Source organism: Ambystoma mexicanum, chromosome 1q (genome assembly GCF_040938575.1).
Source record: "Ambystoma mexicanum isolate Mex_15411 chromosome 1q, UKY_AmexF1_1, whole genome shotgun sequence".
NCBI lineage: Eukaryota > Metazoa > Chordata > Amphibia > Caudata > Ambystomatidae > Ambystoma > Ambystoma mexicanum.
Genome location: NC_090922.1, coordinates 709,511,495 through 709,536,587, shown reverse-complemented (window position 1 = coordinate 709,536,587; position 25,093 = coordinate 709,511,495). Strand labels below are relative to the sequence as shown.

The following is a 25,093-nucleotide window of genomic DNA, read 5'->3' as shown; positions in this document are numbered from 1 at the left end:
TGTCAACGATGGCAGCACCAGGTCATGATAAGTGAGAAATATGACATCACCTTCCATCCAAATAAATGCAGGAAAAGGTAAAATTTATGAAATGGCAAAGTATCCGGGTGGATAACAGCACTTTCCTGTTTTATACCATTGTGATACATGTTCAGATGTTGACCGAGTGTTTTTTATTTTTATTTTAATGCCAGCCAACATTGATTTAGTGTATCCCCTGGACCCTTTTTGCCACTGGAAATACTTGTTCTAGGAAGGCCGATGTGAGGACGTGTTTTGAATGGCACGGAGTAGAGCGCAAGGATCAGCAGTTTTTGAGGCTGCCACCCAGCTGCCAATTTAGAATATACTGGTTACAAACATTCGGGACAAAGGAGATTTGAGTCTAGTGGAATTACTAAGTGGACCATGGACCAACGCCTCTCGCCTGAGGAGGATGGAACTGGATGCAGTCAGTAGCGATGAAATGAATCGGATTTGTGAAGAGACAAGTGATGATTAAGGGATACCAAGAATTGATGATGGGTTAAGACAGAATATGAAAGAGTTTAATGTTCTATGTGGGAGGGAGGATACAAGCCGGAAGTTGCGCAGATCAAGCCTTTGGAGTATAATAAGGGAGTTGGGTTGAAGAGCGGGCATTAGTTGGCCTGGTTAGCAGGGTGGGATGATACACTGTCCGATACTTGCAAGACTTGGAAGAAAATGTGTTCGCTCATTCTTGGAAGACTAATTGGGTGATATTTTTCTGTGCCAGTCTACACCAGTATCTACAATGCGAAGGATCCTATGTTTACTACCTGCTTAACAAGAGCAATTTTCTGAACATTGTTAGCTATGCAAATTACTGCATCTGCAAATCAGATCTGAAGGCTTCTAATTGAGAAGCCATAAATCCCTGCCTCCCATATTGCTATTGTAGGCGTCTACCGGCATACAAGAGCAAATGCCTTTTCGCTCACTCCTTCCAGAGATTAGAGGCAGTTTGCACTTCTACAAGTTTTAAGCAAACAAGTCTTGAAAAGCTGAACAAAAAAGTAGAAGCCATATGTAATGAATTCATAGACAGGTGGAAACGTAACCATGTACACCATTGCCTTCTGGATAACAACTTACCAAATTCAATGAAGGAGTATGGTCTAGATACAGTGGGAACCTTTTTTCCATGTTGCTCATCAAACTCCGACTGCAGATCCTCAAGGTATGCAAAAGCAAGCTTTTTGGGGAAGGTTGCTTCACAAAGTACCAGGTAGCATACTCCATTTTCTATTACATAGCTAGAATAAAAAGCACAAAAGGGAAACATCATACAGCTGAATTTTCAACCAACACAAAAAATTGGAGGACCAGTTTTCAGAAGAAAAAGGACACACCGACATAAATGATCAAACCTCGTCCTTAAACGGGAATGGACATCTCGGGAGTGATTTGTCTAACAAATTCTTACTGTTTCACCCTTCCTTCTCACATCCTGCTCAAATGAAGCTTCCTATTGCTTTCTGTTTTAAGCCAGTGGGCTGTAAAACATTCCTGTTGAGTTGGAGGCCTCACACTTTGATTTAGATTCTCATCCATCTCCCTTCCTTACACGAGCTGCAGGAGAATATCCCTGAAGCCCCACTGCACCATTTGGTTTCTACATGTTATGTTATGTTGATATGTACCGCGCACCGCTACCATCCAGTGGCAATCGCCAGACGCTTGTGTGGCACTACAAGAGAGAGGGGGTCTGGGGGTTAGTGGGGATAGGATGAGAGGGTAGATTCAGAACCAGGCGGAACTGGTGTCTGTGAGAGTTGTTTTGCATGTGGTAGTTAAGTTTGTGAGAGGCCTTGTGCATTATAACCGTATGGGTAAGAGTCGGTGCCTCTGGTGTGTGCTAGTGTTTTGTGTTGGTGTTAGTGAGTAGTGTGGGTTATGATGGGTTTGTCCTGTGTGCTGGTTAGATAGTGTCCATAAGGGATTCAGAATCACAGATGGTCGTAACTGTAAAATAGTCCAGCATTTTGGTGTGCATCTGCATTGTTGATGGTTTTATTGACTATGTGGGTGGTTCACTCTAGGCGTTCGTATAGTAATGGTTCTTTGTTATGTGAAGTGTGGCTAGTCTTGGTATGGTGTAGTGTAGTGGTGTAAGTTATGTAGGAGGAACAGAAAGGGGAAAAGGGTTAGAAAAGTTGTCCAGTTTGTTTGAGCCTCTCTGTCGCGACCCTCCCGATGAAGCTTACGTTATCAAGCCAGGTTTTTGTTTGTGGTTCTATAGGCTCAACTCGTCTCCTCTTTAGTTGTCTGTCTGTGGTGGTGTTTCTGCTGGTGTTCCTTCGAGGTTTTGAGGGTTTCGGACGAAAAGTCAGAATAAAAATTACTGACCCCACCAAAAGACCTAAAAAACACACACCACGAAAAGTTCTAACTACCAAAAGTTTGAACTTTTCATGGTATGTGTTTAGGTGGGGTCGGTATGGGCCCTGGTGGGTGTCCCCCGCAACACCCTGCTCACTACAGTGGACATGTCACAACCAGATGCTGCCTCTGCATGGATCTCGACAGGGATCTCTGATTTTTTTTGTCCTTCTCTTGGCTATGCATCAGTGCCAGTACGTCTTCGCTTTTACCAGACTTGGATGTCTTCAAGGACAACATAACGAAATGCAAGGTGCAGAAAATGGGACATCCTGGCCGTGAGTAAAACACCTAGGCAGAGAACAGTGGCAGATAGAGGTCAGTAATAGAGACAGTGCTGTAAATATGAAAGGGTGCAGCACCGCCTGTGAAACCTCTTCCAAGTCAGGCGAACATCCACTAGGCATAGAGATCAATCCAAAAAAAAATAAAGAACAACTCTCTGCATAAGACAAGAGTGCGCTCAGGTCAAGCAGAGCAGCACAAGAAGGAACACGTTACTTGCCTGTAACTCCTGTTCTCCAGCATGGGTCTGGCATTGATTCACATGCTCATGAATATTCCCCGTCGTCAGGCTGGGAATCCTCGGGGGGGTGGGGGAGGGGGAAAGAAAAGCAGTTTCACACTAACCTGAAAACTGCATTTCTCCTCTAAACCAAATCACTTTCCTTTGAGTCATACTGCCCCCATCCAATTACGGTCGTCCCCCTAAACTCCACCATTGGTGGCCATCTTCAGATTTGGTAAAGCATGTAAAGTGGCAGTATGAACCAAGAAGAGCCCCAGAGGGGAAGGATAGAGGGTTCGCATGTGAATCAATGCCAGACCTATGCTGGAGAACAGGAGTTCCAGGTAAGTAACTTGTTCCTTCTTCAGCATGGGGGTCTGGCATGGACTCACTAGCTAATTAATAAGATTACATAGCAGTAAATATACACAACCATAGAGGTGGCCAGGCTCAACAGAAGTAATACACTTACCCCAGGAACATATTCACCTCAAACAAACAGGTTGCCCAGCACCGCTTGTCCGACCCGGGACACCTCCCTGGAATCCCCATCGACACAGGAGAATCTCGCAATGGTGTGGGTGGACCACCATGTAGCAGCCCTGCAGATGTCAAGCAGGGGAACACCACAGAGAAATGCAGACATTGCTGCAATGGCTCTGGTAGAGTGGGCTCTCGGCCGGCCTGGAAGAGGTCTGTTGGCCAGACGATGACAATGCATGATGCAGCCAGATAGACACCTGGATATGTACGCCTTAGACAGGCCTTCCCATGATTCACAGGTCCAAAATTCACAAAGAGTTGAGATCTCTTTCGAAAGTCATTGTGCGTGCCACATAAAACTTCAAGACACGAGCAATGTCCAGCGAATGCAATGTCCTTTCCGCCTTTGTGGAAGGGTTCGGAAAGAAGAATGGTAGAAGCAAAGGTTTGTTGATGGGGTGGATCCGTAGCACCACCCTCGGAGCATGGAAGGAAAAGTACGGCCGCTTGCAGGACGACGCCTGGATCTCCTCGACCCGCCTGGCCGAGGTGATCGCCACAAGGAAGCCATCTTCCACGAGAGAAACTTCAGTGGATTGGCACGATTCTGACCTACAGATCTGATCTGATAGATTGAGCCCTTGGTCGCTGAGCCTCGGGACAGACTACGGAGCCCATCAGACGGGGCCTGCCGCCTTCGGCCTCCCAGGCAAACACCACACCCCCCTGGGCAAGGAATGATAAAGTGATCCGTTGAGTGAGGGGGGGCTCTCCAATCCCTTTGCCAGAAAGAACACACAGATACAGCCCCCTTCCATCAGTGCAACCAGTCCGCCCACCTCATAGAGCAGGATAATGCCCAAGAGGGCGCTCAATAAAAAGAAAAGTGGCACGATCGAAAGCTTCACGACACCTGCTCCTCAACTACCAAGAGCACTCCAGCAACAGCTACTGGCAGTCCGGAAATGGCAGGCGCAACGACACCCTCGATTTGCAAGGAGTTGCCAGCGCTATGTAGCAAGGATTCGTAGCATTGAATGATAAATTAGATGGCATTAATATCAACATAAATATAATCCGACACCAGATGGAAAAAGCGACAGCGCATCACAGAGGCTGAGACACAGGTAGGCACAGTAGAAGACACAGTGGAAAACTTGCAGTCCACTATGACTGCCATGGCGAAAGATTTGGGCACCGTCAAGTTAAAGTGTGAGGTTCTGGAACCAAGGTCAAGGAGGAACAATATACGCATAGTGGGGATGCCATGAAAGGACCCATAGAACAAGAAGTGGAGGAGTTCCTGAAAACCACACTAGGCGATCCAGACTGGTCCCTGATGTTTGCAGTCGAGCGTGCACAAAGATCCCTAGCAGCGAAACCTAAACCGGGCACCTTTCCCAGACCTATCATCGCACGCCTAATGAACTACAGGGACAGGGACCTAGTACTCAGAGCAGCCAGGGACAAGCAGGAAATCCGGTTAGGATCGGACGTGACAAGAATATTCCCGGACTATACCCTGGCGGTACAACAAGAAAGACCGTCATTCATAGGCGTGAAGAAACGGACCCATATGCCATGCTGTATCCCGTGAGACTGCGATTCTAGTTCAAGAACAAGAACTATTTCGGGGGCGCTGTTGAGCAGCCGAAGAAAATGGCTGCCTAGCCAGTGAGCTCTGTCTCTACCCACTGCAATCTTTTGGACATCGGCGGTATACCGTATACTTCCACTACGAAACCACAGCGATTTTAGTCCCCCTATCATCCTGTGCACCCGAGTGAAATTTGGGCGAGAAACGGTGCTGGGAGAGGGAGTTACGGGCCTCGGGCCCTGTGGTGCGACGTCCCCTCCTCACCAGCCCCAGAGGGGGCGAACTGCGGCCTCCTGACGCGCCGCCCTCGCTGGCCTGCTGGGCTCCCCGCTCCGAGGCACCCCCGGACAGCGCAATCCCCCGTGGGGGCCCGACAGTCGAGACCTGCATACTGTGCGATTCTCGCCCCGCTGCCGTTCTGGGGACGGTTACGGGCCCTGGACACCTGATCGGCTCCGGCTGCCGCGGATTGGGCTCCCGGCCATCGGCGCCCCATCTCCTCCTGGACACTCGCCTGACGGGACGCCTCCACCGGCCCTGAGGGGCTCTTTTGCTGCACCTCTTCTCCGCGCGGCGGAAGCCTAGGCGGGCCCTCATCCAGTATACCTCCCACGCGGCGGCTGGAGGGCCGCGTTGCTCCAGCGCCGCATTGAAATACGGGGGCGGCGGGGATCCGGCTGCAAGGTGGGAGAACAAACCTGGACTGGGCCTCATTACCTCTGGACTGGCGGGGCCCCCAAACACTCCCCTGCATTGTGTTGGTGTGCACTCACGAACGCTGGCCCTGCTTCACCAGCCCGGCCTGTCTAAGGCCTCCCAGCCCTCCAGGGGTCAACACTTTGCCACTACCTTCCATTGGACGCCTCATTGGGGTCTGTAAAATGTGATGTAACATCTGGGGTGCGGATAGATCTGGGACCCCCCATCCAGTCAAACGGCGCTGCACAACGTTTTGACCTGCTCCGCCGGCGGACCCTAGGCACATCTAGATGGTACCATATAACTGGCGACTGCCTAGCCCTTCCTGGATCACCCCCGACAGTGCCTCCACATCCTGGCTACATAATACTGCGCCTACTGCTCTCGTGCGACTTAAGCGCTACCACTGTGGTCTAATCTCCGTCCCATCAGCGACGAGCCATCCTAAAGTAGTCATCGGGCATACCCAGACGGGAGCTCCCTCCGCCGCAATGCCCAGTAAGCCGAGGCCTAACGGTAAACCAGGCGCCATGGACAGATTCGCAAAGTTAGCGCCTAGAGCGGAGCACGCAGCGTCCTCTCCGCCACCTGAGGAGGAGGAGGAATGCACCCAGGACCCCCCTCAGGCAGACCTTTCCACGATGATGGAATCCATGGCTAAGAACTTTGCTGCCTTCCATGAAAAGCTGGACGACATCAACGCAAACGTCCCCTCAATGAGAGCGAAGATCGACCAGCATGGGACCAGAATTGCCGAGACTGAGCAGAGGATCGGGGCTAATGAGGACAACGTCCACACCCTACAAAACACGGTCTCACAACTTGTCCGCGATATGAAGCAGGTAAAGGCTAAATGTGATGACCTAGAATCGCGGTCCCGGAGGAACAATGTCCGCATTGTGGGGGTGCCCGAATCTGCGCTGAAGGGCCGCATGGAAACTGCGGTCGAAACACTACTCAGACGCCTCCTTGACAACCCGCCACTCTCACCGTTTTTTACTGTGGAAAGGGCACACCGCTCCCTGGCACCTCGACCTAAACCTGGGGATTTCCCTAGACCAATCATTGCAAAGCTTCTGAGCTACAAGGACAGGGACCATATCCTCCGATTGGCCAGGGAAAAAGGGGAACTTAGGATGGCTTCACAAGTCATCAGAATCTTTCCGGATTTCTCGGTGGCAGTCCAGACGGAAAGGCGTCAATTCAACGGAGTGAAGAAGCTGCTGAGAGAGCGGAATATTGAATATGCAATGCTCTTCCCTGCTCGCCTCAAGTTCACCCACCGCAACAAACACTACTTCTTCACTGTCCCGGATGAGGCCGTCAAGTTTATTGAGGCGCAGATCCCGCCGACTGACCCTCCTGGGGGGCGGATGGAAGACGTCTAATGTCTAGACCTATGATATCCCGTAATGGGTGCTAGGGATGGTGGTTTAGGTACTGTGAGCTGCCCTGGTGGGCTCTGACCCCCCCCTCTCGGTCAGATAGCGGGCACCTACTGGCCCTGCAACACTGCACCGTAAGCATATTTAAGTGAGGGGAATGTACAGGGAGATCATTTATCTGTAACACCACACACTGAGCCTTGATCCGCACAACTGTACAGCATTGTGTAAAATCGGACCTTAGGGATGTAAAACATGCTTTTGCGGCTATGTACCAACTGGGTTTGTCCGATGGAATCTAAGTGCTCCAGTATCCTCTCTCTGAAATGGTTTGCTTGTCAGCTGAAGTCCAGTCAGATATGATGTTATTGTAACTGATATTAGTAAAAGTGGGTAGAACGGCAGCGGCAGCCCCCACTGCGGCTGCAATTCCTTCTGAGTCTAAATGTTTGTGTTTTGGCCCCGGTTGGGCTAGTTTCCCGGTGCCGCCAAGTTGGGGAAGGTGTGCAAGGGGTCAAGGTTTGGGTGGGTTTTCACACAATGCTGGTTGGGGCAGGGCGGTGAGGGAGGGCGTGGCAGAAGTTGGGGTAAATTGTATACAAAACGGCAGGGGAGTTGGGACTGGCTCCAAAGGGTGGCAACTGTTTTCTGGTACGGCACACATCATGAGAATCAATGTTAGATGCTTAACCTGGGATGTTCCGTGTACCGGTGATATGGCGGTCAGGATGATGTCCTGGAATGTCCTGGGGCTGACAAATTTCACGAAGAAGCGAAGGATTGCGGCATATGCACAGAGACATGGGGTTAAGGTCCTCCTACTACAGGAGACACACGCTCAGAAACATTTATCGTCCACTATAGCACACACCTGGGGTCTCAATAGGTATTACACTCAATATTCCAATCAAGCTAGGGGTGTCCTGACACTTATCCATAAATCTTTAAACTTCACACTCCACACGTCCCACATTGACACAGAAGGCAGATATGTTATTTTACACTGTACCTTGGCTCATGAGGGCTGCATACTGGTCAACTTATACGCGCCCAACACTGATTCCCCCGAGTTCTTCGATAATGTGGCCTCCATCCTAATGAGATACCCAAATATCCCTATCATATGGGCGGGAGATATGAACCTAATAATTGATAATACCCTAGACAGAACAACAACCACTCGCAGAACCACGACACGAGCTGCAGCTCGACTCCGTGCACATATGGACGCCGTTAATCTGCATGATATATGGAGGACCCTCCACCCTCATGAACGGGACTATACATTCTATTCCACTGTACACGATAGTTCCTCACAAATCAATTTGTTTTTGCTTTCTGGAGGGCTGGTGGGCAGGGTCTCGGACGTTAAGATCCTGGCACGCACGCTGTCTGACCATTCCCCTGTGCTGCTACAGATCCTGATCGGCAACGTGGGCCCAACACGTCCGGTGTGGCGCTTTAAGTCTGCCGCCCTGGCGGACATTGTATTCAAAGCTGAAATATAAGCAGACGTTACCACATTCTCTGAAAATAACAGCACGTCGGAGACATCGGAGGGGGTCAGGTGGGAGGCATTCAAGGTGTACATCAGGGGGATGTGCATCTCTAAAGAAGCAGGCATCCTGAAGGCCATTAGGCAATCCCTAAATACTTCGGAAACTAAGCTCAAAGCCCTTGAGCAGAAATACCTTGCTACACCGTCCCCAGAGATACTAGCAGAGATCAGAACTGAGTTGGAACAGTTCGAGTCACATGCTATAAGGGAGGTGCAATACCACGCCTGTCCAGTCGCCGCCCGGGTAGAACACTGGCCAGACTGGTGCGAGCGGAAGGCGGCAGGACCAGGATTGATTGTATTTTAGATGAGAAGGGACTGAAACACTGGTCTGACCGCTCCACCCTTGACATATTCGCTACCTTTTATGCCGAGCTATATGACCCCCGGCCCGGACACTCAGATCAAGATCTAGAGGACCTCCTAGAAAGCATCCCTATGACGGTTATCTCCTGGGATACCAGAGAGTGTCTTGAAGCCCCGTTCACACTAGAGAAAATAGTCCAGGTGATATCAGACCTTCCCAAAAACAAGGGCCCTGGCCCGGACGGACTCACCTCTGAGTTTTACCAGGAACATGTGGCAGTTTTAGCACCAGCACTACACGGGGTCTGGACCGAAGCACTTCGGTTACGCATCCTCCCCCCCTCCTTAAGGGAAGCCTTAATAACAGTCCTCCCCAAACCGGGTAAACCCCCAGAAGAGTGCGGGTCCTATAGACCACTTTGCCTCATTAATACTGACATGAAAGTCTTCGCCAAAATAATTGCAAATAGGTTTCTCCCTTTCATGACCCACATGGTTCATCCAGACCAGAGCGGGTTCACCCCTGGTAGGTCCACGGCACTCAACATCCGTCGACTATTTAACGTGATGTCCAGGATTAACCCGAGCGCTGATGCGGTGGCTGTAACTATCGATGCCCAAAAGGCCTTCGATATGGTCGCATGGCAATACTTGTGGGCGGTGCTACAGAAGATGGGTGTGGGCCCAAACATGCTCTCCTACATAAAGCTCTTATATACTGATCCGGTAGCCAGGTTCCTTCCCCCCTCTTTAAACTACACCGTGGGACACGCCAGGGCTGCCCATTCTCCCCCCTCCTTTTTGCGCTTGCCATCGAGCCCATGGCAGACCATGTTAGAGGGCATCACTCCAATAAAGGCATTCGGTTAATTGATGTTCCGGAAGTAATCTCGCTTTACGCAGATGACGTCCTCCTCTACATCAGAAATCCCTCCACATACTTGAACCCGATTATTCGAGACGTCACCAAAATAGGCACTTTCTCTGGGTTTGAGATAAACTACTCAAAGTCTGAAATCTTCCCCCTCACTGCAGCGACACAACAGCCGACATGTGATTACCCCCTGCGCTGGTCTCCGAATGGGGTTAAGTACCTGGGGGTGCAGGTGTCGCTGTCCAAAAAGACCCTACTAAAGGACAATTATGAAGCCGCGGCTCAGCTCATCATTTCCAAGTTCTCCAAGTGGCGACACTTACCACTATCCTTGGCAGCCAAACTTTCCTTGATAAAGATGATAGTGGTCCCCAAGTCCTTTATGTTTTTACTAATGTCCCAATCTGGCCCGGAAATCAATATTTCAAGGAGCTTCATTCGGAGTGCGCCCAGTTCCTCTGGCACTCTGGGTCGGTCCGCATGAAGTGGCAACACATGACAGCTCCATATGATAAAGGGGGATTTACGGCACCAGACCTACAACTGTACTGGTACGCGGCCCAGGCCCAGCATGCCTCCCATTGGTATGCACTTCAGAAACCCCCTCCGCATGTAAAACTCGAAAAAATGGCCGGGGAGGGAACTAACATTATGACCCTATTGTTGCACCGCGGGCTCCAAACGGAAGCCCAGGCAGACCCAGTGACTGCCACGATAAGGGCTTGGACTGCTATCTTACACACCGAGCAGAGGCTGCCCCCGTACTATAAGTGGCTCCCCCTGTGGCGGTTTCCGGGACTCGCCCCCACACACGACCGGCACCTCTCACGATACTGGGAACAACTTAGCTATCGAGGCCTGACGGACCTCTTCCCAGAGGGAAAGTTTATCACCCCCCAAACATGGTGCCCAGAACACACTAACTCCCTCCTTGAGATGCTTCAGTATTACAGGCTCCAAGCCGCAGTTCGTGCCATGTGGCCCTCGTATCCAAACGAACCCCCAGATTCACCCGAACTCCAGTACATAGCGAACTCTGCGGGATTCAAGGGGGTGTTATCCAATCTGTACAAAATGCAGCTGGGGAAGAAGGTGTTTGGGTCACCCAAACCCTGTGAGGCGTGGGCTAGGGAGCTCGCAATAGAAATACCTGAGGGACTGTGGAGAAAGATGTGTGCACATACACGCAGCACAGTCTCTCTAAGCGCCAGATTCCGCTGCATTCAATTTAAATTCCTCAACAGGCTTTACTACACACCGTCTAGGGTAGCGAAATTTGCTGGCGCCCTGTCCTGTGCATGCCCAAAGTGTAAATCTCCTGAAGCTGACCACATTCACATGTTCTGGACATGCCCTGCAATTCACGCTTTCTGGGTGGCTGTGGCGCTCTCCGAAATAATAGAGGCCCCGGTGGATGTGAACCCACTTGCACTACTGTTTGGAGTCTGGGAGGGGGAAAATGCAAGGAAAATGTCTAAGTTTTTGAATGTTGGAGCCATTGTCGCAAAAAGGTGTATATTGCAAAACTGGAAGAGGCACACCCCCCCTACGTTCTCGATGTGGCTTAAAGCCCTTACTTGGACTCAATTGTGTGAAGAGGAATACATTGGGTCCTTGCCTCCCACATCACGACCCAAAAATGTGTGGACGGAATTCCGCAGCTATCTGAATAATAGAGACGAAGTGGAGCGGATGGCCTCCCCTCCCCAAGCACGCTCCGCCACACCATGTCACTGACTCGTGTCCCTTTTCGCCCAGGCTGGGCTGCTCCAAAACCTAATTGTTCTCTCCAATGAGGCGGCACCCTGCCGTTATGTGTTGCTGGATGTTGTGCGATATTACCTGATAACTGATGTACCCTGTTCTATGCCTGTCTTAACTTTCTGCCAATAAACAAAGTTTTTTAAAAAAAAAAGAACAAGAACTATTTCTTCACATTCCCTTTGTGGAGGCTAACATCCCCTTGCCTGGAGCACAGCCCGCCGTAGAAGCGGAATGATGCGACACAATCTACTCCATCTGGGAAGCCGACAGCCAGATCCGGCTATGATGGACTTCCGCCTTAGTTCATCCCTGCAGATGCTGTATTTATGCTTTACAGAGGTATACCAGCAGCCAGCAGATAGACCAGCAAGAACGTAGAGGTTACTGAGGACTCTGATACAGTTGGCGATTATACTAATGTATGATGTGAACTGTAACCTACAGTATCAGAAGGTATACATAACATGTGTTAGGAACGTAAGTTAAGATTGTTAAGTTAGAGAACCGAGGAGACACTTATGGGATGCCAGTAGCCGGTACTCTCGGTCGCCTAAGCAACAGAAGCCCGCTGATGCGAGTGCATAGTTTAGTTAGATTTGGGGAGGGAGGGTTTGTGGGGAGTGGGGGACGCATAGTCGAAGTTCGGGGCACTATGAGGAAGCGGGGAAGGATTCAGAGTTGGGGTGAAAGTGTTAAAAAAAATAATGCACAGGCAAAATGGAACGAGTAATGATCACAGTACACATGGACACGCACTGACATTTCGACATATGAAGGGTAATGGCTATCACCAAAAATACTGGAATTACATTCATGAGCAGGGACGACTGAGGCCTGGGTCACCCAATGAAGGCAGGAAAGGTAGCTGCATATGCAAATCGGCAGGGGGCACAGATCCTATACTTGCAGGAGGCACATCACCAAGAGCACCATTTCTCCAAGTTGGGGAGAGCACTGCTACTACGCCTCGTATTCCACCAAAGCCATGGGCGTCATGATCCTGATGCACAAAACCCTCCCCTACACGCATTACACATCGAAATCTGACGAACAGGGTAGATATGTGCTGGTCCACGGAAGACTGGGCACAGCAGAAGTGTTACTAATATACATTTACGGCCCTACTATAGACAACCCCCAATTTTACAGTCTGATATTCAGAAATGAGCAGTATACCCCAATGCGCAGATACTCTGCGGGGGCGATTTCAATACTATCCTCGACGTCAACCTAGACCGCACCTCACCCACTCACCCACAGGCCTCTGTCTAATGCGGCCTACGCACTCCATATAAACATTGCTGATTTGTCCCTGAGGCATGCCTGGTGGTCGCTGCATCGGTCAGAGAGGTCCTTTACGTTTTATTCCTCTGTGCACGATATGCACTCCTGGACAGACCTGTGGATACTGTCTGACACTGCTATGGCCTGGGTGACCGGAGCTTGGGTACTCTCTAGGACGCTGTCAGACCATTCTCCCGTGGTACTCACCATAGATCTACCAGAAGGCGTGCCTAAAAGGGAACACTGACGCTTTAAACCAACCTCGCTCCTGGACCCAGTGTTTCAACTGAATATAGCACAACATATTTCAGACTATTATGAAAACAAGCACCCTGTTGCAGGCATTCATGGTTTACATGAGGGGGATAGCAATGTCCATCGAATTCCGGGTACTGCGAGAGATCAGACAGGAACTTAAGAGAAGCGAAGATAACATAGCCCGATTACAGGCAGAATACATAACTAATCCAACATACCAGGTCACCTCCTAGATTAAAACACAGATAAGCCACTTCCGAGAAGCTGCAGACAGAGAACTTCATTACCTTGATTGATCCACAGCAGATACGGTGAACAAGATAGGCCGGGCAGACTCCTTGCACGGTTGGTACGCTCTGAAAGGGGCAGTGTAAACATCCCTCGAATCGCCAGGCAAGATGGTGTTGTGGTCACTAAAGCAGACGAGGTCAGCTGGGTATTCTTTGATTTCTACAGCAGCCTATATTCACCCCAGAGGGTAGCTACAGAAAACTAGATTGACGATACCTGACCGCGATACCGACGACTTTACTGTTGGAGGAAACGTGCAACGCTCTAGAAACCCCCATAACGATAGGCGAAATCAATGCCGCAATAAAGGAGCAGAATTCTATAAAGAGTTCACCGGAACACTGGCCGCTCGCCTTCTGGCAGTGTGGACCGAAGCCCAAGACACTGGCATTCTCCCCGAATCCATGCACGAAGCTGTTATAGCCTTGCTCTTAAATCCAGGGAAGTCCCCAGAGGATTGCGGTTCCTTTCACCCACTGTCCCTCATCAACACTGATGCAAACATGTTTGCCAAAGTCTTGGCGTTGCGACTTAACCCAGTGATGCCATACATGGTCATGAGGATCAAGCAGGATTTGGTTGCCCGCTCTCCCCGTTATTGTTCGCTCTTGTAATTGAACCTCTAGCTGACTTTATGAGGATGTGGCATAACATAGTCGGTATCCACATGGCAGGGTGGGTAGAACTGATCACTCTATATGCTGACAACATTCTATTATTTGTTAGGAACCCCGAGAAATATCTTTGTAGAGTGCTGGAGGAGGTCCAGGAGTTTGGAAGGTACTCCGGCTTGCAGCTAAATGTGACCGAAATGTTCCCACTGATGGAGGGCATGACTCCCCCTGAGAGGCCAGTCTGCATTGGGCACCCCAGCAGATGAAATACCTGGGGTTGAAAATGGCACGGACTCCGGGCTCAGTTCGAGACCTCAACTACAAAGGGACTGGGCATGGCCCTATGAGCTAAACTCGACTGGTGGAACGAGCTCCCTATCCCGCTTATGGGCCGGGTTTATTTGGGCAAAATGATAATACTACCCAAAGTATTCTACCTCTTTAGTACAGTACCGCTGTGGCCGGGCAGATCCTTCTTCAAGAAAATGTCTACCGCCTGCTCTGCCTTTGTGTGGAAGGGCAGCTTGTGGGTCAGCTGGAGCCGTATCACTCAGAAAGGGGGGGACTTTCGGCACTGGACTTCGAGGTATACTGCTTGGCAGCACAAGTACAATACGCTATGTACTGGGTTGCAGAGGCACCACACACCTCTTTCACTGATATAACGCAGGGGAAGCCCAGCACCACACTGCTACATGAGATAGCGGCTGGGACATGGGGGAATAGTGACCATTTGAACCAGAGTCTAGCTAGGCAGCAAGCGTGGGTGAAACTAACACAACATCCCTGAAGCACAGTACTATACAGCCCATTCATGCTGATCTGGGACACCCCTTACCTGACCCCTTCAACGGACGCTGCACTCTCTACACACTGGAGGGAGGCGGGTGTCATACAACTCAGTGATTTGTATTATGAGGGTATATTGAGGCCATGGGATGAGGTGAAACTGCAGGTCGCCGACACCCCACTCCCGAAATTGCAATACATCAGACTCAGGTCGGCAGTGGCTGTAACATGGGAAGGGTTCCTGCAAGAGCCAAAGTCACACCCCTGTCTCAACTATATAGCGTAAAAACGGCCTCAGGACTCTATAAAATAGCGCTCGAAATAAGGAGAGTGCAGCTACCAGACATTAAGGCGGAGTGGGAGAGAGACCTGGGGGGTCCGGTACTCGGACGCAAACTGAACATGTCTATGCCATCTCACGGAACAGGTGTCCATCAATTCTAGGTTTAGATTAATCCAATTTAAAATAATGAATACGGTACACCTCACTCCTGCAAGGTTGGTGAGAATGTATCCAACGTATACAGGAAAGTGTCCTAGATGCGGAGAAACTGACGAAGATTTGATACATATGTAAGGCACTGGATGCCAAGGTGGGGCAGACTGTGCAGCGGGATCAAACTGTGTGTATATTGGGATGTACACTCAAAATGAATACAGTGAAACGTAAACTTGTAAACATTGGACGACTTCTGGCTAAGCGCGCCATCTTGATGAGGTGCAAGAGGGGAAAACCTCCCACAGTGGAGTATTGGATACATGATATGGTGTGGGCGAATGATCAGGAGGAAACTTACTCCAGCCTGCTCCCCAGCTCCAGTAGGCCGAAAGACATATGGGGGGGCTTCCGCCAATACCTAAGTGATAAGAATGGTGCTGCTAGTAGTGAAGACGAAGTATTATGAGTGCTTACTGTGCGATGTCTGTGATTTGCATACATTATGCTTCCTGTATTACTGTGAAACGATTATGATAGTGTTCATTGTCGTTTACTGTGCAACTTAAAGTTAAAAAAAAACAAAAAAATAAGGGGGCACCAGTTTACCATGGGTGAACCATCTGAAATGTATCCACTCACCTTGTTTATACATATTGTTGAACTCATGTGAAAACAATTGCTCCCAACATTAAAAAAAACCCTGCAAACAAAATATGACAAAAGCATGTTTATGTCCACAGTTAGTAATTATTGGAACTACAAAACAGTGATTGGGTATGAACATTACTTAGACATGATAAAACCCAGTATATCGCGTGTGCTATTTTTTAGGTTTCAATGCAGTATTTTACCTTTGAGCATTCTCACATTTCTCTGGGGCAAGTCCCCAACTAATCACTACCCTAATTGCACTGGCCAGAGTTAGAGACATTTCTTCTTATCTGCCCTTTTTATGGTAATCTGCTGTGATTAAACTCTTATACCATGCCTGGATATGTAGAATGAAAGTGATGAATAACAAACTAAATGGCTTCAATTTGAGATTAGATAGGAGATATTATGGCATGATGCAAGATAAAGTATTGTATTGCTGTTATAGGTCCTATTGTTGAAAGAACCTTTAGCTGCTGGGGAAGTTGGGATGTGTGTTGTATACATTTGAGAATAATGATTTTACCTTTTGATATGATTTCTCTTTTATACTGGTGTATTTACTGAGAATTTGGACTTATTCACCTGATGTGGATTTGTTACTTTGATGCTGTATGTAGACCGATATTTGTATTATTACATGGCTCTTTATATTCCAACTTAATATCATCTTCCCATTTAAATGATTTGAACTCTTCCTAGGCTATTTTAGAAGTATATCATGTTTATGTGTAACTTTTATGGCTTTTTATTGCTGAAATAAAGTACTTTGATTTAATAATGCAAACTGTCTTACACATCATGTGCCAGAGTACAAGATGGCATATGAATGTTAACCCATATAGGACTCCAGACCAAAAACGCAGCCTACAGACAATCGGGGATTATTTAAAAATCAACTAGAACTCCGTATCCAACTCGGCTTTACTCTGGTTCTCAGTTATGTCATATATGATATGGTATATGATATGAAATGCATCATATCATAAAAGGAGATCTCTGGAGATAGAGGAAAGTGGAGAAGGAAATGGAAGACCTAATGCAGAAATATTTAGAAAAACCCACACCATATACTCTGCAAGAATTTACCAAAGCAAAATCCACTTACTTTTTTCATTTGCAAAAAAGGCTGAATGTGCTCTCTTTTGACAAACAGATGCACTACGAGCAAACGTCATACCAAGCATACTTTGCTAATGTCCAATTCAAAAGGAAGTTCTATTCGATCTAATGAGCTTCCCAGGTCAGACACTATGACACTATGCAGACCGTGGCGCATTCCTCAGCAGACGGAAGCAACTGAGACAAACCTTTTTTCGTGTGGGATCGGGTACAAAACAGAGACGTATGCCTGTTTTGAACTATAAAAGAACTTGGGTCTTCCATTGACAGAAGAACATTGTCTCTGTCGACCCTCGACACAGCAAGCAGGTTAACTGTAAGGTACATTTTCCGCACGGAAGCCATTTAGTGACCCAGAGAAGGGGGTGCGAACAGCTTTAGTACATTCATTGATTGTCGCTGCCTATGTTCTACGCCGCAGCGTTCTAAATTTAAGGTACACTTCCCGTATCTGTTCCCATTAGTGACCCGGAGATGTGGGTCTGAACAAATCAAGCACATTCATTGGGTGCTTTTTACTTTGATCATATGTCCCTGTCTGGTCCACTCAACCAGAGGTTGAACAAGGGGTTAGAAGATTTAATTTCTACACGAAATATCACTTTTTTGTCCTGACGAAGGCCTTGCTACACCAACTGAGAAGACGACTGCATGGATGTGTACTATCTCAATCTAAGAACCCGACGTCGACAACATCTTTGCTTATCCATGTTTCCATATAAAAATCGAAGGAAGGCGACGGTTAACAAGCACTTTCCAGATATGGTGCTGAGTTTCTTTCATGGAAAAGAGTGACTATGAACTCTATAGAACACACTCAAGGAGTGTTCTTCCCACATTTAACAGCAATATGGGGTCTGAATACCAGGTTTTACCCTTGAAACATTCGCTGTAAGACACCGCTCTGACTCAGGAAGCTCATTAGATCGAATAGAACTTCCTTTTGAATTGGACATTAGCACAATATGCTTGGTATGACCATGAACTAACCCAGTATGAATGATTTTTGAGTTGTGTATATTGATTTGCTTTTACTGATGTATAAATAACAATATGCTTTGTTTAGATATTGATAGGATGTTTTTTCTGAATAAAATGTGTTAAAACTAATTGGTCTACGGGAGTTAATTTATTTTGAAATGCTTTTATTGGCATTTAGTTAAAAACATTTTGCGTTACATTAATTAGGATCATGCAGTAATGCCAGTTTTAGAGAACTGTCAAACAAACAGAACAAAACAAGTCAAGCGGTTCTTTACTACAATCTTGGCATATAGGGACATGGGACCGAGCGGATGTCACGGCGTCCGAGGTGCAGTTCTTGTCTCTTTCTTCGAGGCACCCACCCCCCCCTGTTCTCGTATAGGGGGGTGTGCAGTTTACTGCCTGGGCATGGGGGGTGCATTTCATGATGTACAGTTCGTTCATTGGGGTTTGTCGTCGGATGGGTGAAACATGTCCCATACCAGAGTTTTCCGTTACAATCCAGCCCTGATCTGTTAACCGCCTCCATCCATACCTTAGTCTCGGCCTCCGCCCATCTCTCGAATTCCCTGTGCCAGTGTTGGTATTGTGGCCCCCCCGAGCCCTCTTCCATGACATGGCAAATGGTTCTCTTGGCCAGGATACTTGCGAGGTCCATGAATTTGTGCACATGCTTATGTTTGCTGATCCTGGGGTAAGTTCCAAGCAGGCACTCTCTTGGTGACCACTCGTACCGGACAACAACGGCTGCTCTGCAAGCTTGATCAATTTGTGAACAGAGATCCCTCACCCGCTCACAGTCCCAGAACACGTGTATCATATCGGCCTCTTCCCTCCCACACCATGGGCATCGTGAGCTAGCGTTCTTATTGAAGGTAGCTATCCTGTGTGGGGTCATGTAAGTGGGGTACAGCACATTTAGCTGTATCAGTTTGAACCAGTGGTTTCGTGACACTGCTTTGGGGTATCTCAGCACCCTCTCCCAGTCCTGTTCCCTTAGTGTCGTACCCAGGTCTTCCTCCCATTGTTCTTTTAGCGCTGCGCTCTTGGGGTTGGGTGTGTCTATGAGCATACTGTATAGCCTAGAGACTGGGCGCCAGCCATCGCCAAGGTTGTACATCAGGGTGAGGATTGGTTCAGCCTGCGGCTCGTCCGGCCAGCCCTCCCAGCCACCCCTGGCCACCTTTCGAACCCGTTGGTATAACAGGAACTGGCCGTCGGGGACTCCTTCTCGTATTGAGCTGAACTCCCTAAAGGCCCCTTCATCATACATGTCTACCCACGTGTATATCCTGTGCCCTTCCCATCTTCGCAGCGCTGCCAAGTCTGTGCTGTCCTGGCATGCACCTGCCGCTATTGGTATTTCTGGAGAGTAAGGGTGCGTGACCTTTAGTACAGCTTGTGTCCTCCTCCATATCTTCCGCCTCAGCGTTACCACCACTGGAGCCTGTTCTACCGCCCCAAGAGTTACCCAGAGTGTTTCTTTTAGTGTGGTGGGCGCAACCAACTGTTGTTGCAAGATAGTCTCCGAGCTGGGGTCATCGGACAGCCATTTGCTCACATGGCTAAGTTGGGCTGCCAGGTAGTACTTTTCTAGGTTTGGTGGTTTCACGCCCCCCTGGTCGTATGGCCGATATAGTGTTTTTAGTGAGAGTCTGTGGCGAGCAGTGCCCCATAGGAACCCTCGGATCAGCTTTTCCAGTGTGCGAAAGAAGGAAGCCTTGATGTAATAATGCACATTGTTAAAGAAGTATAGGAACCTCGGGAGGATGATTATCTTGGTGATAGCTACTCTTCCTAGTAATGATAGCGGTAGCTTGGTCCAGAACTTCATGGAGTTCCTCATGCCATACTCTAGCCGTGTTATGTTCATGTAGCTGTTCAGGCATGCGTTTGATGTTAACCCCCAGGTACTTGAACGAGACAGTTTCCCATTTGAGGCCAACCGCGGGCAGCGTGCTGGAGTCTCTCCCTCTCAGTCCGGCTATTGGGAATATGCAGGATTTGGATCTGCTAAAGCTGATTCCGGATACCTTGGCGTAATTGTCTAGTATGTCTAGGATTACTGGGACGTTTAAGTGTGGGTCCCTGACATGTAGAAGCACGTCGTCCGCGTAGAGTGATAGTAGGTGCCCCGCTCCCCCAACCCAGATGCCGTGTCCAAGTACTGTTTCCTAAATTATATCGCTATGGGTTCAAGACCCAGGACGTACAGCATTGGGGAGAGCGGGCAGCCCTGCCTAGTCCCCCTCTCAATGTCCCAGATTGCAGACACCAACCTCCTTGTTTTTATCCTGGCTTTGGGATTAGTGTACAGGATGCGAACCCAGCGAATGAAGACCTTCCCAAATCCAAACCCCCTCAGTGAGTCTACGGGAGTTAAGTAGAGTTACTAACCCACTAGGGGTTGTCTGTAGGGTCTTTTTGACGAATAACAGTCAGTAGGAGAGCAGGAGGTAGTTGGTGGTTCATATTTTCACTTTATATTGCGCTCGTACACAAGTGTTTCAGAGCGTGACAAGGCAAGGAGGGGGACAAGGGAGAACATAAACAACAATTTTACTAGGCCCAGCGACATTGAGAACGCACAAGTGCATGAGAGAGGAAAAGAAGAAAAGTGCATGGAAGGTAGAGAAGTGGAAAGTGCAGAGCAAAGGAAAAAAACAAATAATAAAAATGAATAAATACTAAAAAGGTCACAACAGTGGTAGCGCAGATGGCAAATGCTGGGTTTAAGGCAGTAGACAGGATATGTATGATAAGTGCAGGAAAAAAAGGGGGTACTGTATGGTTACAGATACAGACCCTAGTGCAAGGGATGGCCTCTAGGCAGTGCGGGTGGGTGGCAGGGTGAGCAGGTATCTGGGCCTGGAAGACAGAGGGTAGGCCAGGTGCAAAGTGCTGAGAGAGATAAGATCAGCAGGGGAGAGGAGGGGCAAAGGCAGAAGCAAAGAGGAAGGTCTTGAGGTGCTTCCGGAACTCGAGATGGTTCTCCTCAAGTTTCAGAGTGGCAGGAAGGCTGTTCCAGAAGAAGGCCCCAGCCGAAGACAGATCTACCCCCAGCTCGTTTCTTTGAATGGCAGATGTTAATGTCACTGCTGTGGTCCCAACTCCATTAGCTTCAGGCCCCACTTGTTATACAATCCTGGCTACGCCTCTGGGAATGACTCCCTTCCCCAAACCCTTCCAAGGCTTTAGTATGCAGTTCACATTGCCAGGGGGAATGGGGTGCCACCCTTCCCCTGGCTTCTTTGCCCTCACGGTTTCACAATTCACAGTTCACAGTTCAATATTACCAGGGGGAATGCCCCTCTTCCCCTAGCTTGGTTTGCATTTAAAAAGTCTTCAAATGTTATTCTCAGTCTATTGGGTGTGGTTCCCAGACCTGTGTACTCTCTTGTCCTTTGGTCGTAGACCTGGTTCACTATTCTGCCAGGTACTGCGACTATGAAGATGACTTGGGTTACTCTTCATAAAATGGTGCGGGTAGCTGGCCCTTGTTTGACAGTTTTCAGCCCTTCTTAAGACCCACCAACCGTCCCGGTAACCCAGGAATCTGAAAAGGGCTTGCCGGTTTCCTTTGGTCGGTCGGGGACTCTTCTCTGTGTCTTTTTCGCGCCTCTTGCAGCACCTGCTGCTTTTCTGTGTGCTGCGGCGGCTCAGCAGTGTTTGGTTCCTCGCGGGCTGTGCGTCTCCTGTTGACCGCGTTCCAGATGCTTCTCGTGACTGGACGCCTGCTTCGCCACAGCTCAGGTCGGTCTCTCCACGGCAGAGTGGATAGGAACAGCTCTGCCTGCGGGGCAGCGTTCCCAGCTGCAAGCTCCACTGTTCTTTAGCCCGGTCGGCTTCCAGTCTCACGGTCCCACCAGGGAGGGCTTCTCTCTCTTTCCTGGTTTCCCTCTTCAGTTTTGAATAGGTTTTGCCCAATCAGGTTTCGGGAAACACTAGACTGCTCACTCAATTTCTGATAAGTGCTCTTTACGCTTCTGCACTTCTTCATCCCAGTACTGATTTTATGGTCTCCCAGTGAGCCAATTGGTTGCTCCCTCGTCCCAGTACTTAAGGGATACATGCCCCTAGAGGAGGGTATGACATCCTTTCATCGTGGGATGTTTTTTTTTTTCGATGGTTTTTTTTACCACGAATTTCTTTACGAAAAAAACCTATCGAATGTTTTAGAGGGGGGTTAGAAAATTATATATGCGGGGTATGGGTGTTTGAGAATACATTAAAAAATTAAAAGGAATGGGGTCTTTAAAAAAAAAAATGTTGTGGGTTTTTTCGTTAAAAAATCTGCAGTAAAAAAGCCTGTGAAAAAACATCCAGCGATGAAATGACATGGAACCCCTTGAGGGGTCCACTCTTCCTTGTGCCAGTATTTCTTATATCGATAGAATGGCAAAGACACACAGGAACACTAGGGGAAAGTGTTGGTGGGAGGGGGCAGGAAGGTGGGTTAGGTGGACTATGGGGATACCATGTTCTCCCAAGGTCGTCACTAATCCCATAGGGGGTCTTCCCTCCCCATGAGATCCACCTGCTGAGTGCCAGACCCAGGGGTACTATCAGGTAGCGGCCTCACTTCCCTGGCCTCATGGGAAGTGGCTCCCCTAGGGGAGAAGTGACAACATCTGGTGATTCATCACACTACCCATAGCAATTTGCTCGAACCCCGAAATAGAGGGAATACAAATGTATTCTGGTGCTACAAATTAATGATATTCACCAACTGCATCCTCCCAACTTTATCCAGTACACAGCAATCTCTTGCGGCTACCTTGAACCTGATAAATCACTTCTCCCATCTGTCAGGATAGAAGATCAATTTGTCCAAATGTGAAGCCTTCCTAATCTCCTCACAAACGACAGTAATGGATATGCATGGATAAGACTTTAAATGGATGCCATCAGGATTTAAATATCTGGGGATCCCATGTTTCAAATCTGAATTAAATGCTACCCAAAAACATAGATCCCTTGTGGGATACCTTTCAGTAGATATGGTGAGATCGCAGAAACTAAACCTATCATTATGGGGGAAGCTACACATTGTAAAGAGGACATTTATCCCTAAATTCAACTACATATTGCAACCCACAAAGACCTTTTTTAAAAGATATCAACTCGCAGATTAAGAGATTCCTATGGGGTGACTCCAGGCCAAGAGTGAATATGAACAAACTCTTTGTAAGACCCTAGTCTGGCAGTATGAAACTATGACATGTAGAATTATATAACCTGTCATACTGTCGGTCAGACATGGTCTATGCTCTCACAGACCAGGACCAAGATATATATATAAAAGTAAAAATAAGACAATATACACAATCCAATCACATTTGCGAATAATCAATCAAAACATTCGAATTTAAAAGAGAAAAAAGTAAAACATGAGCCACCAAATGAAAAGAGAAGCGAAACACATAGTACATTCCATAGTTTAAATTAAACTACATAAAGGTTCTCTTTTCCCCTCACCATAAAATTGTCAGTTTACCACCAGTTTAAGTTCCTTCAGAATTCTAACCACCTCTACCGACAGGAAGCTCTCATTGCCCGATGATAATCTGCACCAAAACACATCAGTGTTTAACCAGCATGCATCATGAACATCTCTTCTAATCAAGAACTCGTATAGAGATAAACCAAGACTAGTTGCAAAATCAGTTTTCAATGCTTCTATACGTACTCCGTTTGCTTGCTCCTCGTGATTCTATTTCAGTTTTTCTCGCTAAGCTTGGGTGGCTTTCCTTTCATCACTGTCTAACATTTAATTTCCTGTGTCTAGTTTTTAAAGCTCTTCATGGTCTTGCCCCTCCCTATCTTTCTTCGCTTGTTTCTTTTTACCATCCTTCCCGTTCACTTCGGTCGGCTTCTCATTATCTTCTCATAGTCCCATGTCCTCCCTGTGCTCTATCTCAATACACAAGTGTTTCAAGGTGCAACAAGACAAGGAGGGGGTACAGAGGGAGGACAAGACAACGATCTTACTAGGCCTTGTGTCACTGAGATCGTGCAAGTGCGCAACAAGAAGTGCAGTGGAGAGGGCACTAGAGAGAAGGGCACCCAGAGCAGCAGGGCCCCAAGTTAAGTGCTATGAAGACTGGGACTACCAGGGACAATCCCAGTCCGGTAATGCAAGGTTAGCCAGGTAGCAGTTTGTTTGTTTAGTATTTATTATGCGCACCGGACCCTGGAGTATAAGGGCGCAAAGGTAAGAAGGTGTACAGCTTAGAGCATAGTTATAGGTTACAGGTTACAAGGTCATCGGTTACAGGCATGTAATACATGTGGCAGGTAACAGGCAGGTGGGAGCTCGTTCATGCATTCATTTAACATTTGTTGTCGTCAACCAATTGATCACATTTTGCCTGAATTTGGTAAAAGATTGTTCTAGCCTCACAGTGATGGGTAGTTCATTCCACAATTGAGCGGTTTTGACTGGGAAGCTAGCTCCGCCTATGGTGGCCAGTTTAAATCGGGGTACTTGGAGGCGATTGGTGTGGACTAGTCTTGTTTGTCTTGTGGAGTGTGTTCTGGTGAATCTGTCGTTAATTATTGTGGGGCTTTATTATAAAGTGATTTGTATGTGAGGGATGCAGTTTTGAGTCCGATTTTCTCGTAGGTGGAGAGCCATTTATGTTTCCTTCTCGTTTCTGAAATGTGTTCTCTCTTGGGAATGTTCAATGCAGCTCGGAGGGCATCGTTTTGCTGTATCTGAATTTTGTTAATGGTGGATTTAGTGGCTCCTATGTACAATGCGTTACAGTAGTCTATTTTGGAGATGATTAGGGCTCTGGCTAACGTTAGACAACTGTGCTGGGATAAGAATTGTTTTCCTGCTCTAATTAATTTACATGTGTAAGCTGTTGAAGAGGCTAGGGAATTTACCTGTTTGGAGAATGATAAGGTAGAGTCAAGGTAGATACCTAACGTTTTTACTTCTTTGGCTACTTGTATGCAGTTCTCATCGATGATAAAGGAGGAGTAGTTTGTACTTAGTTTATTAATGAGGGAAGCGGTACCTAGGATAAGAAGCTCAGTTTTATCATCGTTCAGGCATAAGCCATGGGTTGCCATCCAT

General features: G+C 48.0%; 1 protein-coding gene across 1 annotated transcript in view; it reads right to left on the bottom strand.

Annotated features, from left to right (window-relative positions):
* Positions 1-25,093, bottom strand: part of SEC22B (SEC22 homolog B, vesicle trafficking protein) — a 405,344-nt gene that overhangs the window by 184,856 nt on the left and 195,395 nt on the right. Inside the window, exon 3 of the mRNA XM_069641336.1 lies at positions 1,117-1,277. Coding sequence (XP_069497437.1) covers positions 1,117-1,277 — 161 coding nt within the window. The remainder of the gene's footprint in view (positions 1-1,116; positions 1,278-25,093) is intronic.